Consider the following 13278-nt stretch of genomic DNA (forward strand, 5'->3'; position numbering starts at 1 on the left):
CGCACTTAATCCCCCACAAAATGACCTCCGTACTAGAGAAGCAGTGCCTCTTCTGTCCAACCTAAACCCCCAAACCTAAACCCTTTTTTCTCTTCGGCTCTTCCCTTCTCAGCAGCCTCTTTCATTCATTCTCCCATCGCCTCCCAAATTTCCACAACCCTAAGCTCCGATTGAATTTTGATTCAGATGGGCAGTAAAAAGAGAAGCTCCACTTCCATGGAAGCTGCGGCTGATGCCGTCTTTGACGACGGCGGCTTCAGTAATCTGAAGAAATCGAAGAAGGGCAAAATAAAGCAGGAGACGGCAGAAGCTTCTGCCCCTTCTTCTTCTACCGCTACCACCGCCGTCAAACCCATGGAGAGACAAAAGAAAAGAAAAGCTTTGGACAAAGTGAGGCGCCTCCACACCGAGGAGACCAAACCCAAAGAACCTAAAACAATGGAGGTTCAATTGACAACTGAGGTGCCAGCTTCGTCTTCGACGAGCGGGATTCTTCCGGAGTTCCATGTGGGTGTGTTTAAGGACTTGGCTTCGGGTGATGGGTCTGTTAGAGAAGCTGCGGCGGAGGCTTTGGCTATGGAGTTGGTGGCGGTGCAGAGAGCTTATGATGGGCTTGAGAATAAGGAGTTGGTTGAAGGTGGAGTGAAGATGGAAGCCGAGAAGGATGATGGGTTGAATGATTGTGCGCCTTCCTTGAGATATGCCGTGAGGAGACTCATTCGCGGTGTTTCTTCATCAAGAGAGGTTTTCATTTTACCCCATTATTTTGTCTTATTTGTTATGTGATTGTTGCATGGTGTTCGTGTTTTTGAATTTTTGTGTGTCATGATTATGGTTTTAAGTTTAGGCTATCCTGAATTGAATGCTCCTTGATTTAATGTTGTTGCTTTTAAGAGTGTAATGTGGGACATATTTGTATGCAAGTCTTGCAGGAATCTAAGCTTTTGGAGCTTTGGTATACTTACATTAGTCATTGTTTGACCTTTGTTATAGGCTGTGGTTTATTATCTGATTTAATACTCTCTCGAATGTAAACTGTTTCTTTCTTTTGAAGACGTCGTTCTTCAACTTAGATTTTGTGGTAATAGGTTCATTATATGTCTCGCTACAAGCAACCAGAAGCATCTTTGTTTTTCTATCGTGAATCTCATCCAAGTTCATTATTGAAAGCTTGCAATTGCATACAAGAGGCTTGGTTTTGGGGTACATAAAGGATGTTTTGTAATTCATTTCTGGACCTGTACAATGTGCAATAAAGTTTTGGAGAAGCATATGTTAATGTGTTGAGTTCAATTTTGTGGGTTGTTGTAGTGCTTTTTTGTTAAAATCTATACAGGGTAATTTGCTTTTCAATCTGTCAGTTGTGCAGATTATTATAATATAGTTATCAGTTTGACCTGTTTCATGGTTAGAGACTATATTTGAGAGTTTGAAAATTTTGATTATGTCAGTTGTGGTATGGAAATTTAGACTGTGCGCGACATCTTACTGAAATTCTACTTACATTAATAAATTTTGTTGAATATAATTTATCGAGAATTTGGCATGAGTTAGTGTGTTCTGATTTTAACTTGAAAACCTTCGAATATCCTGTGCTTACACTACTGCATGTATTTTGGGTTTATAAACAGTTTGATCTTGCCAAAATAAACTTGAGAAGCTAATGTAGTGCAACTTGTTTGGCTAACTTTTGTTATATGTATTGTATTTCTTTTCCAGTGTGCAAGACAAGGGTTTGCATTAGGTTTAACTATTTTAGTAAGTACGATCCCCAGCATCAAGGTGAAGTCATTGTTGAAACTCATTGTTGATTTCTTAGAGGTTTCTTCATCAATGAAGGGTCAGGTAGGCAAAACCTTTGCTTTATATTTCAAAGAGTTCTTCAATTCAGTTTTTCTGTATTTTCCCTAGAACGTTTAGTTAGTTGCTTCCTCGTTGCATTGCAGGAACAAAGGGATCATCTTTTGGGTCGCTTATTTGCCTATGGAGCTATTGCCCGATCAGGAAGACTAGCTGAGGAGTGGGTTTCTGATAGAAATACTCCTCTCATAAAGGAATTCATTAGTCTTCTCATTGCCCTTGCATCAAAAAAGCGATACTTGCAGGAGCCTGTTGTTTCGGTTATTGTAGACTTGATTGAGAAGGTAAAGTTTCCTGATAAACGAAATATTGGTTTGCATGTGGAAAATTTATAATCTTTATGCCTAGTCAGGTAACGATTATGATTTCAGCGATCTATGCCGCTAAATTCAGTTCCAATCAATATAAGGTGGCTACATAATTGTTCTGAAATTTACTAATTATTAAGTATTTTTTCAACTCATTGAATAAGCCGTAATATATAAGACTGGTTGTATAAACTTAGCATGTTATGTCATTGGACTGTGTTAGTATTTGTCAGCTCCTATCCATGAATATAGTATCTGCATATAACTTTTCATCAATTATTCGGATTTTATTTATCAGCACAGGCTAGGTGGCGTTAAAATTTGCCAAAATTCTCGACCTTTTCTTAGCTTTCCAATTGTTTATGCCTCTGTATTACAGTAGGCTGGGTTTTTATTAAATTGTCTTATTCTAGATGTTAAATGTACATTAAATTCAAATGGTCCTTGATTTGGTCATGAGTTGCAGAAGCTTTCCATGTCGCTTAATTTCTCTAGGACTTGGGCATTTCGCCAAGTGCCATGTCGTTTATGGTACAGGCGACTGTTTATAGATTGTTGTCCTGTTTCGTCATAGTCCATATCCAATTTATTTTAGAAGACAGAAACAGCAAGTAAACTTGTGTCTTTTTATTTCTTTTCATCATTGCTTTCATTTAGCGAAGGCTATCCTGATAAATTTATTTCACTCACATTGTAGATTTTATATGTTAGTTGCATTATTCAATAATGTATTCTACAGTGTTTCACTGAATATCCACAATAGATAGATTAACAGTGATTATGTGTTCTAAATACAGCCTTCCTTTGTACAAATTTTGTAAGACAATTTCGTACCTAAATTTTGGTACTAGACTATAAATCATGCATTGGCGTATAAGAACTGGTTAACTTTGTAGCTTTTAGACAACATCGGTAGCCGGTAGGCTGCAGCGCTGGTTTCAACCGGTGTGGTTCTATGCTTTGAAGTCTACGTTTTACAGCTTGATTGTGGATCTCTTTTCTTTGTCCTCTAATAGGACTTTTATGCTTGTAGTTCTAGTCAAGCTCAAGTCTTTAAAAGATATAGAACTAGAAGGAAAAGAAAAGCATTTTTCATTCAAATATATTATAAGAGCAGTCTATAATGGTTAGTCCCACGGTTCCTTGGAAAGAATCCAGCCCGAAGTTGAAGGGGTGGGGAAATAGTGAGAAAATATGTCTTTGTATGCAACACTTTGGTGAATGGTTCTCGTACTTGCATTATGCCATCATTTTGAGGGGTTGTGCGTTTCCGCTTCTGGAATCTGTCTATGAGTAGAGATTGGGGGTTCTTGCTTCTGTTTCCACTGCTTTGTTTTAGCTCCTTGTTCTTTCTTTTTTTAACCGGATTTTTTTGAATGTGAATACATACTTCCTTGTCATCATCATGTCGTAATACATTTACTTCTGTTTATTCGTTGTTTGCAGTTGCACTCGGAGGCCTTGCTGAACCACATGCTGGAGGCCCCAGGACTTAATGAGTGGTTTGAAGGAGCTATTCAAGTTGGAAATCCTGATGCATTGCTTCTGGCTATGAAAATCAGAGAAAAAACACTTATTGAAAGTTCAAGTTTTGGGAACCTTTTACCAGTCCCATTCAGCCCCAACAAACTGTTTTCTGCTGACCATCTGTCTTCTCTTGCTAACTGCTTGAAGGTAATGTGGGTTTGTGTTTCTGTGCGCCAAGTGTGTGGGTTTGTGTTGCTGTGTTCCATTTGTGTATGGGTGTGCATATTTTTCTGGATGATGTACACTTCACTATGGTGGAAACTTTAACTCTTCACAAAACCATTCCTGAACTTTTTTGTTTGTGTGGAATATGACAGGAATCCACCTTTTGTCAGCCTCGTGTTCACAATGTGTGGCCTGTTCTGGTGAACATGCTTTTACCTGATAGAGTTTTGCAGGCTGAAGATGCAATTTCTGTTTCAAATTCCTTGAAGAGGCCTAAAAAGAATCGCAAGTCTAGTTCTTCTGATGAAGAAATTGCAAAGAATTTCCAGTGCTTCTGCGAGGTGATCATTGAGGGATCACTTCTACCATCATCTCATGACCGCAAACACTTGGCCTTCGATGTTCTGCTTCTTCTTCTACCAAAGTTGCCGGCATCTTTTATTCCGATTAGTCTGTCTTACAAAATTGTTCAGTGCATGATCGATATACTTTCTACAAAGGATTCTTGGCTCTATAAAGTTCTGCAACATTTTCTTAAAACTTTAACTGATTGGGTTGGGGATGATGACGTGAGAAGGGTTTCTGTCATTGTGGCTTTGCAGAAACATAGCAATGGAAAATTTGATTGCATTACACGAACAAAGACAGTTAAGGATTTGATGTCAGATTTCAGAACAGAATCTGGTTGTATGCTGTTCATTCAGAACCTGTTGAACATGTTTCTGGATGAAAAACATGCTACCGAGGAACCTTCAGATCAAAGTCAAACGACAGATGACAATTCAGAGATAGGTTCTGTTGAAGACAAGGATTCCGTTGGAACCATGGGAAATTCTGATTTTTTGAAAACATGGATTGTGGAATCCCTCCCTAGTATATTGAAAAATTTGAAACTGGATCCCGAAGCAAAGTTTAGGGTCCAAAAAGGAATTTTGAAGTTTCTAGCAGTTCAGGGATTGTTCACCGCATCCCTTGGGTCTGAAGTAACATCCCTTGAATTACAAGAGACATTTAGGTGGCCAAAAGCTGCCACCTCAAGTGCCCTTTGCAGGATATGTATCGAGCAGCTTCAGTTACTGTTCGCAAACTCTCAGAAAGGAGAGGGGCCACGCCCTTTGCCAAATTGCATAGAGCAAATTGACCTTGGCTCATACTTTATGCGCTTTCTTAGCACTTTGTGCAGTATTCCTTCCGTCTCTTATTTTCGGCCTTTGGAAACCGGGGAAGAAAACACTTTGAAAAAATTGCAAGCGATGGAAACTTCACTCGCAAAAGAGGTACTTTCTTTTACCGTTTTCAGTTCCACATAATTATTGGTGAGGTACTTTCTCGAAAGAGGCTTCACTCCACGTAATTATGCATCTGATCAACTTAATTTACTTTTGATCTCAACGTGGGTTTCAAATTTTAGTTTGTAACAAGTTGGAACTTGGATATGACCACAATATGTCATAAAACATGAAATCAGTGAGGTTTAAAATTAGGGGATGGTGTTTCTGATGCGTTATTTCCTAGTAAAGGCCATTTTTCTCGTTGTTTTCATCCAACTCAAGATAGGTTTGATTCTACTGATGCCTTATTCAGGGGTCTTATAAATGGTGTAGTCTTGCCTTCTAGGCCATCTTCAGTAGAACTACTTTGAACTCAAGTTTAAGATGCAAGCTTCTTAATTATTTCTCTTTTATTCTTTCAGTTTCTTGGTTGTACTGTCCTTTTCCATGTTCTTTGGCATGACATGAAGCTTCTTGAATGCTTCAATTGCAGGAAAGGAATTGTGGGCTTAGTGGTGATGCAAATAGGTTGCATGCACTAAGATACTTGCTCATCCAGCTGCTTTTGCAAATGCTCCTTCGACCAAAGGAATACTTAGAAGCAGTCTCCGAGCTTATTATATGTTGTAAGAAAGCTTTTCCTGTTGCTGATCTTCTTGATTCCCCTGGAGAAGATGACTTGGATGATGATGGTGCACCTGCCGTGATGGATGTTCTTGTGGATACATTGCTTTCTTTGCTGCCACAGTCATCAGCTCCCATGCGAACTGCAATTGAGCAGGTGCGGTGGATGCTCTTGTGCATACTTGAATGATTGTACAGATATGCTATGTTGGAATGTTAGGAATTTGTTTGATGTTACAATGTTTTGAATTTTATTTAGGCAGTCGGACAATTTATCTCTGAATGATATCATATGCCTTCACTGATACTTTACTGGAATTATTCTTTCTAATTCTGTAATTTGATTAGTTGGGGTGTTGAATTATCTCTTCTGATGCGAGAGTAATATATTTCATGCTGGAGTTGCATTATTGCATGCCAGATTGATGAACTAGAATACCAGATTGATGTACATGTGTCTGTGCGCGCACATGTGGACGTTTAAAGCAAAACCTAAATGAAGTTAAAATTTATGTGACTAATTATCTGGAGTCCTTGTCTTGTAGGTATTTAAATACTTCTGTGGTGATATCACGGATGATGGTCTGTTGCGGATGTTGAGGGTCATTAGGAAGAATTTGAAACCTGCTAGACATCAAGATGCTGATAGTGACGACATTTTTGACGATGAAGAAGATGATGAAGATTTTCTTAACATTGAAGAAGATGAGGGAATTGATAAAGCTGAGACAGGTGAAACCGGTGACAGTGATGAGCAGCCAGATGACTCCGAGGCTGAGTCTGAGGCTGTTGATGCTTTTGAGGCAGTTGGCAAAGAAAGTCCTGAAGCTTCTGATGATTCCGATGGAGGAATGGATGATGATGCAATGTTTCGAATGGATACTTACCTTACCCAGATCTTCAAAGAGCGAAAGAATCTAGCTGGGGGTGACACTGCCCATCACCAACTTATGCTGTTTAAGCTTCGTGTTCTTTCATTGCTAGAAATTTACCTACATGAAAATCCAGGCAAGTGTGTTGTATTCAAATTAGCTGAGATACAAAATGGCGTACAACATGTTTTGCAAGCACGAATTTAAAAATATATTTCTTCCATTTAAAAATTTATCCCTTGGAACTTTTTTCATTTTTTATTCTAACTTTTCCCTTTTGTGTTTGTGGGCATGGTTGACTCAATTAAACAGGCAAGCCGCAGGTTTTGTTGGTGTACTCAAACTTAGCTCGGGCATTTATTGAACCACTCAGTGCAGAAAGTAGTGAACAGCTAGGACAGCGTGTATGGGGGATACTGCAAAAGAAAATATTTAAAGCAAAGGACTATCCGAAGGGGGAAGATGTGCAATTATCTACTTTAGAATCTTTGCTGCAAAAGAATTTGAAGTTGGCCTCAAAACCAATTAAGAGAAAGAAATCCGCAACCAACCTGTCCAAGAAGAAACAGTCAGCCTCGTGGAACCGACACAAAATGATGACTAGCCTTGCACAGAGCTCCACTTTCTGGATTCTGAAGATCGTTGAAGCAAGAAATTTTCCAGAGTCTGAGCTGCAGAGGGTTTTTGATATTTTCCAGGGAGTTCTAGTAGAGTATTTCAATAGTAAGAAGTCTCAAATCAAATCTGGATTTTTGAAAGAAATATTTAGAAGAAGGCCATGGGTAGGGCACCATCTCTTTGGCTTCCTTCTGGAGAAATGTGGCACTTCAAAGTCAGATTTTCGGCGAGTAGAAGCACTTGATTTGGTGAGTGAAATATTGAAGTCCCTGGGCTCTACTGATGGAAGTAGCCAGGAAGCGCTGAAGAATATTATGAAAAGCCATCTGGAGAAACTCTGTCGTCTGATAGAACAATTGCTGACAAATATATCAGAAAAACAGTCGAGGCAGGCTGAAGCGCGGAAGTTTTGTAGCAGGATTCTTCAGATGATAACAACCCTTAAGCTGACCAAGTCTTTCTTTAAAAATTTATCCCCAGATGCTCATGCCAAGTGTGAATCGCAACTCGGTGCCCAATTTATTAAAATGAAGACAGTAGCACATGAGTGAAACTTGCTGGGCTCATGAACGAATTATGTTTCATATTTATGTTTAGGGAGCTTCTTTCAGTCCCCAAACAACAATACTCGGAAGCAGTCTGTGGAAATATCAGTCACTATTTTTGACTTTTGAAACAAGGTTGAGCTGATGCTCTTCGACATCATTTTCTTGAGGTAGGTACGTATTATAACTTGAAAGAACTTTCCGTTGTTCAAACATTTATTAAGTTTTAGTGTGATTTCGTTTAGGAGTTCTTTTACTTCTTTTTACGAGTAGTTTTTTCGGACAGGAAGAGTTTAGGCGATAGCAGAGAATTATGTACTTCGAATTCTCAGATTTCACTTATTTTTGTACCGAAGAACCTTGCGGTACTTGAATTCCCCAACTTATCTTGTATTCAAGTGTATGCTGCGTATGTGCTGAGCTGATTCGTCTATTTTGTGCACGTCACGTTTCGAGTCAAGACATTTTCTGTTTTGGGGGCTGCATTTTTGAATTTGAAGACTATGAAATAAACAGATTGGGACCATTTGAAAAGCAAACATGATTTTGACATTTCGCAAAGTTTAGAATTTATTTTCCTCTATTCCATACAACACCAGATGGAGACACGTTTGCCCAAGTCCAAAAAATGACCCGAAATTGAGGTCAACAGCAGCATAAAAGTGAACCAACAAGACTTGGTGGAACTAGTGTTGTGAGTTTCTCATGTGTTGGGAATCTTATCATCCCGACAAGTTCATCTCCCTGGGTTTGGTAAAGTTCATTTGGAGATATGCTAGGATCAGTTGTCCGTTGAGGTTAACTACCAAGTGACACGTGGATATTTACTATTAAGGTATCAAACAAAGCCAAAGCCCTTACAGCCACAGGTAGACTAGTCATATGATCATATCATGCCGACTTTTCAATTTTGAATTTTACTTTGTTGGGGAATATGGTATTTGGAATATCAACTTCGGTAGAAGCTGCCAGGCATTTTCCATTTGATTTTTGGCAGGCGGCAGATGCACTACACAACAAGCACATCAATCTGTTTCCAAAAAATCACTCACCTTACCCTCACTTACACTTTAGAACTGTTATTGATACTCTAAAAATTTCATTCTGTGTACTAAAAAAAGAAAAACAAAAGGTTTAAAAGACAATGAAAATTTTGAAACGTCAATAACAATTTCGTAATTTAATTATGTTGTTTGGTTCAGTTTTGATATAGAAAACTTTAACGAAAAACTCCTAGTACTGCTTATTTTAACAAAAAATCATATTTTTATACTAAAAAAATCAATCTTGATACTATTTATTTTACATCTTATTTTATCCTTATCGTTAAAATTCAAAATTTACAAACGGCTAGATTCCTTGTGACAGTCGGCTAGTCTATTAATTTAGCGGCTACGGAAGAGCAGCACATGCTTAAAGAGATGGAAAGTCTGGCAACTTATCATGCCTCCTCGACTGCAAATGCAAATGTTAACAATTCTTTTTACTCCATATCATATTATTATATTCAAAGCAACCCCTAAATTGGTATTTAATTACCTCACCACCACCACCCCCATCACAGGTTGTTTACTCTAAAATATACATTCCAACTTACAAAAAATCTGATTTGGAAGGATTAAGGGTCAAACCCTCGGTCTCTCTCTTCTACATGGTAGAATCTCTTTGTTTGGAGTGGAGGAAAAAACAGTCAGCAGGCACAGAAGCACAACAAATAAGAGCAGAATGTAAATGGGGAAAATTATGTACTAACTCTCTTTCTGTAAAATATTGTGTACAAAAAGTGTTTCAAATCTCTCCCTAATCTCTCTTTTCTCACTACTAACCCCCATCATTCCTTCTTCCTTCTTTCCCTTACTAGTCCTGTTACACTACAATTTTTACCACCTCTCTCTCTCTCCCCCTCCCTCTCCTCTCTCTCCTACAAATGTTTTCTTCACACATTTCTTTGTTTTTACACCTCCAAGCAAAACTACCAATTCCCGCTACTTCTACTTCCAAATCCCCCACAATTGCAATGCAAGCAACAACCACCACCACCACCCGATCATCACGCCACAAGTAGCTCACACCTTTCACTTCTGCTCAGTAGTTCCGATTCCGTCAACTCCCAATCCTGCTTGCATCAACACAGCCAACAATACAATTCATTCAGCTCACGTTTCCCAAACCATCATCAGCAGCGGCAACAATATCATAATTTCACACAAGCAATTTCAGCAAACCGTACCTCAATAAAGCGATCCACCCAAACAGTTAAAGGCCCTCCTCCCCACATGGAAAGCATGCTCTTTAGCTTCCTTCCCACTTGGAAAGCATGCTCTTCAATGTCTGTCTTTCAATCCAATGCAATTGAATGCACAGACTAGGATTGAGCGTTATCGTCATCTGAGTCACTCCCTGAAGAACTTCCAGAATCTGAATCTGCAAACATCCCACCCCACAAAACGTTTAAGCACTCTCTTTGTTTTGTTTTTTTCATTCTAATTCAGAAACAATAAAACTTCATTTACACCAAATCTAAATCCATTTCAGTTTTGGGTTATACCGCTTGATGAGGAGGAGCCACTGCTCGAACTACCAGAGCTGCTTGAACTATCACTACTAGCATGGCCACCAACATCTTTCTCAATCTCCACTGGTGGGAAGCTGCTCATTGGCATGTCATCCCCAATGTCCACATCTTCATCTCCCGCTTCACCCTTTTTCGACCTCTTATGCTCTGCAGTTGGTGCAACTTCAACCTTCTCACAAGAAGGTTGTTCCTAGAACAGTAAAAACAAAGATTACAATTTCAATAAGAAAACAATGTGCAAGAAAAATCATCGTATGAACACAATGCCATTGTAAAGCGACTTCAAAATTCAATCAGGCCCTTACCCGGTGCCCTCTGTTTGAAGCAATGTTGCTATTGCTGTTGCTGTTGGCGTTACCCATCAATGCTTGCCGCTTAATCTTGCTAACCATCTTCTTCCAATTCGTCACAAGCCGATCAAGCTCCCAAAGGGTCTCCGTATCAACGGCCTCAATGTCAAGCTCAATCTCATCCCCATCCTGCTTCAAATGCCCATTCCTCTTCCTTATAATCTGCACAACCTGCTCCATCTTCTCCTGAGGCAAACTCTGCAACCCAATTCCCAACTTTTGCTTCTCCTCCATACTCATATTCCTCTTGTTTGGGTCCTTCGCCTTTGGCTTCGGCTGCTTCAATGGCTTCACTCCCGACCCCTTCAACTGTGAATTCGTCCTCACAGGAGAAGAATGCGCCAATGCTGGATTTGACGACGGGTTTGATGAGCTCACAGGAGCTGGAACGGGAGACGATCGAACTGCCGGAGGCCGAACCGGCTCAGGTTTCTTCTCTATCCGAACAGGCGTCTCCCTCCTTGAAACCCTCTCGGGCTCAACATGGTTCCAGGAACTCGCCTGCAATTCCTCATCAGAACCCTTTTCGGACCGGAACTCATCTCCGTGTTTGTCAATCAGAGGCTGAAACAACTCCTCGAACCTCGAACGAAGCTGATTGGCAAAATTGTAGACCTCGTGGCCTTGGGGATTGTACCGCATGGCATTCTCGAAAGTCAATCTCACATCAGCTGCAAAATCAGAAGGCGTTAGATAGAGACCCTTGGCGAGATGGGTTTTGACGGTGCCGAGATCCATCGGTTTCTTGATGATGTCGTAGTAATCGTGAAGGCCCAACGCAACTACATCAACTGGTTTGTTGAAGATCCAGGCATACTTCTGCTTCATCAGCTTGGATAATACCTGCCCGCAATTCTTCATCAAATCCCCATTTTCCAAATGCGACCTCTTGGAATTGGAACTCGATTCCTTGCCGTGAGCGACCGGCAAGGGCCGTTTCGACCCGGCCATCTTCTTGTTGCCGATCGGCTTCTTATGAGCCGACTTAGGGTTGAAGTCGCCGGCTTCAATTCGGTTCTTGAGAACGCGAATCTGGTCGAGCTCAAAGAGGAGGCGGTTCTTGAGCTCAACCAGCTCTTTTCCCGAATAGCTCGCGATGTTGAAGCTGACGTATTGGGAGTGAACGAGATTTACGTCGTTCGTGTTCGATCGCCGATGGTGGTTGATCGACGAAGCGTCATCTGATGCAGTCTGAGTGACGGCCGGTGACTCATCGTTGAAATCGGGATGATGAACTTGGAATTGTCGCTTTTTAGGGTTAGGGTTACGGTTAGTGTTTGAAGAAGAAAAGGGGACTTTCCCCATGAATCCTCCTCCGGCTCCGGCTCCTCCACCTCTGGGTTGCTGCGGCCAATTGGGTTCGTTCCGGTTCGCTAAGACGGCGGACGCCATAGCTGTACGGTGTTCGAAGCTTCGGGTAGGGTTCCAGTTGGGCTCCGGTTAGGGATTCTCAATGCAGATGAAGAACCAGGCACCATGAATCGGCCCCGACGTAACCCACACGCGCCACCACTAATTGGGATATAAAGAGGGGGACGAAGAAGGTTTGCGTAGAGAGAGGTTAGGGTTGTGGGACTTCACCCTAATCTGAGCGAGGAACGAAAGGAGGACGAGGGCCGCTTCTTAAAGGCGGCCAGATCTACCCGAGGACGTTTTGGGCACTTTCATGACCGTCAGTTGGGCTAGGATCGTTGATCCGACGGTACAACATGATTTCCTTGCTGCCCGCGGAACTGACCTTGTGAACTGGCAGGGACGGCAAGGATGGAAAAGATGAGTGCACGTGGCGGAATGTGGACCGTCGATTTCCGGCGAGGGTTTCCTCGAGGCGGGATCTGTAATTTGGAGTTTGATTTTGGCGTGAATTTGGTGTGAATGTGTCGCGCATTTAGGGTTTTCCGAAAAGTTTGAAGCGTGGGATCCACCGCCGATGACGTGGACTGGGCTCGGTCATGTGTGACTGTGCGTTCCTGCCGTAAACGAGAAGTTAAGCACCCGCGCAATGGAAAGATTTTTTTAGTGTGATCCGCACATAAGATCGTACATCACTTATCATTATATAAATGGTATAATATGTGTGTTAAAAAGTTAATAATTTAAAAAATAAAATTTTTCATCATTTACATAAAAATACATAATGTATTATCCGTATTCCGATCACAATAAAAATTTCTCCATGCGATGAGGGGGCAGTGGTCTCTTGTGAGGTTCCTTTAGTTTCTTCAAGGGCATTTTGGTAAATGAAAACAATATACGGGTTTATGAAAAAGTGTTCATATCTACCGCATCCATTTTTTGTGTGGCATCTACCATTAATTGATACGTATCCATAAATTTAACATTTCTTAATTCTCTTGTAATAAACTTAATACGTATTAATCAATAACATAAGCCACAAACAAAATACGTACAGAAGATTTAAACTCTACCAAATGGGTATATATCCCAGCACGAGACCTAAAACAATAAGAGTTTCAGTGGTTCACCCCAAAAAAGAAAAATAGACAATAAAATTAAAAACATGTGCGTAAACTTTTTGATATATATAAAGCGTAAATTACAT

The 13278-nt window shown here is 40.5% G+C and overlaps 2 protein-coding genes across 3 annotated transcripts; one reads left to right on the forward strand and one right to left on the reverse strand.

Annotated features, from left to right (window-relative positions):
• The first annotated feature begins 22 nt into the window (after positions 1-22).
• Positions 23-8172, forward strand: LOC137728675 (DNA polymerase V family). The gene is made up of 8 exons (XM_068467404.2): positions 23-744; positions 1720-1845; positions 1947-2144; positions 3615-3842; positions 4013-5137; positions 5625-5912; positions 6301-6763; positions 6940-8172. Exons 1-8 carry the CDS (start codon positions 187-189, stop codon positions 7794-7796), a joined length of 3843 nt encoding a protein of 1280 aa, XP_068323505.2. The 5' UTR covers positions 23-186; the 3' UTR covers positions 7797-8172.
• Positions 8173-9518: 1346 nt separating this feature from the next.
• On the reverse strand, positions 9519-12577 carry LOC137727899 (transcription factor GTE7). 2 transcript variants are annotated; one of them, XR_015952257.1, is made up of 4 exons: positions 10671-12577; positions 10339-10555; positions 10021-10214; positions 9519-9906 (listed from the first exon to the last, which is right to left on the reverse strand). XR_015952257.1 is itself a non-coding variant. In XM_088677713.1 (3 exons), the coding sequence occupies exons 1-3, from the start codon at positions 12105-12107 to the stop codon at positions 10156-10158; spliced, it is 1713 nt and encodes a 570-aa protein (XP_088533839.1). In that variant the 5' UTR covers positions 12108-12313; the 3' UTR covers positions 9519-10155. The 2 variants fall into 2 exon arrangements, 1 of the variants encoding a protein (XP_088533839.1); XM_088677713.1 differs by having other exon boundaries at positions 9519-10214; positions 10671-12313.
• Positions 12578-13278: the final 701 nt, after the last annotated feature.

Source organism: Pyrus communis, chromosome 10 (genome assembly GCF_041283825.1).
Source record: "Pyrus communis isolate YQ-2024b chromosome 10, ASM4128382v1, whole genome shotgun sequence".
In the NCBI taxonomy this organism is placed as follows: domain Eukaryota; kingdom Viridiplantae; phylum Streptophyta; class Magnoliopsida; order Rosales; family Rosaceae; genus Pyrus; species Pyrus communis.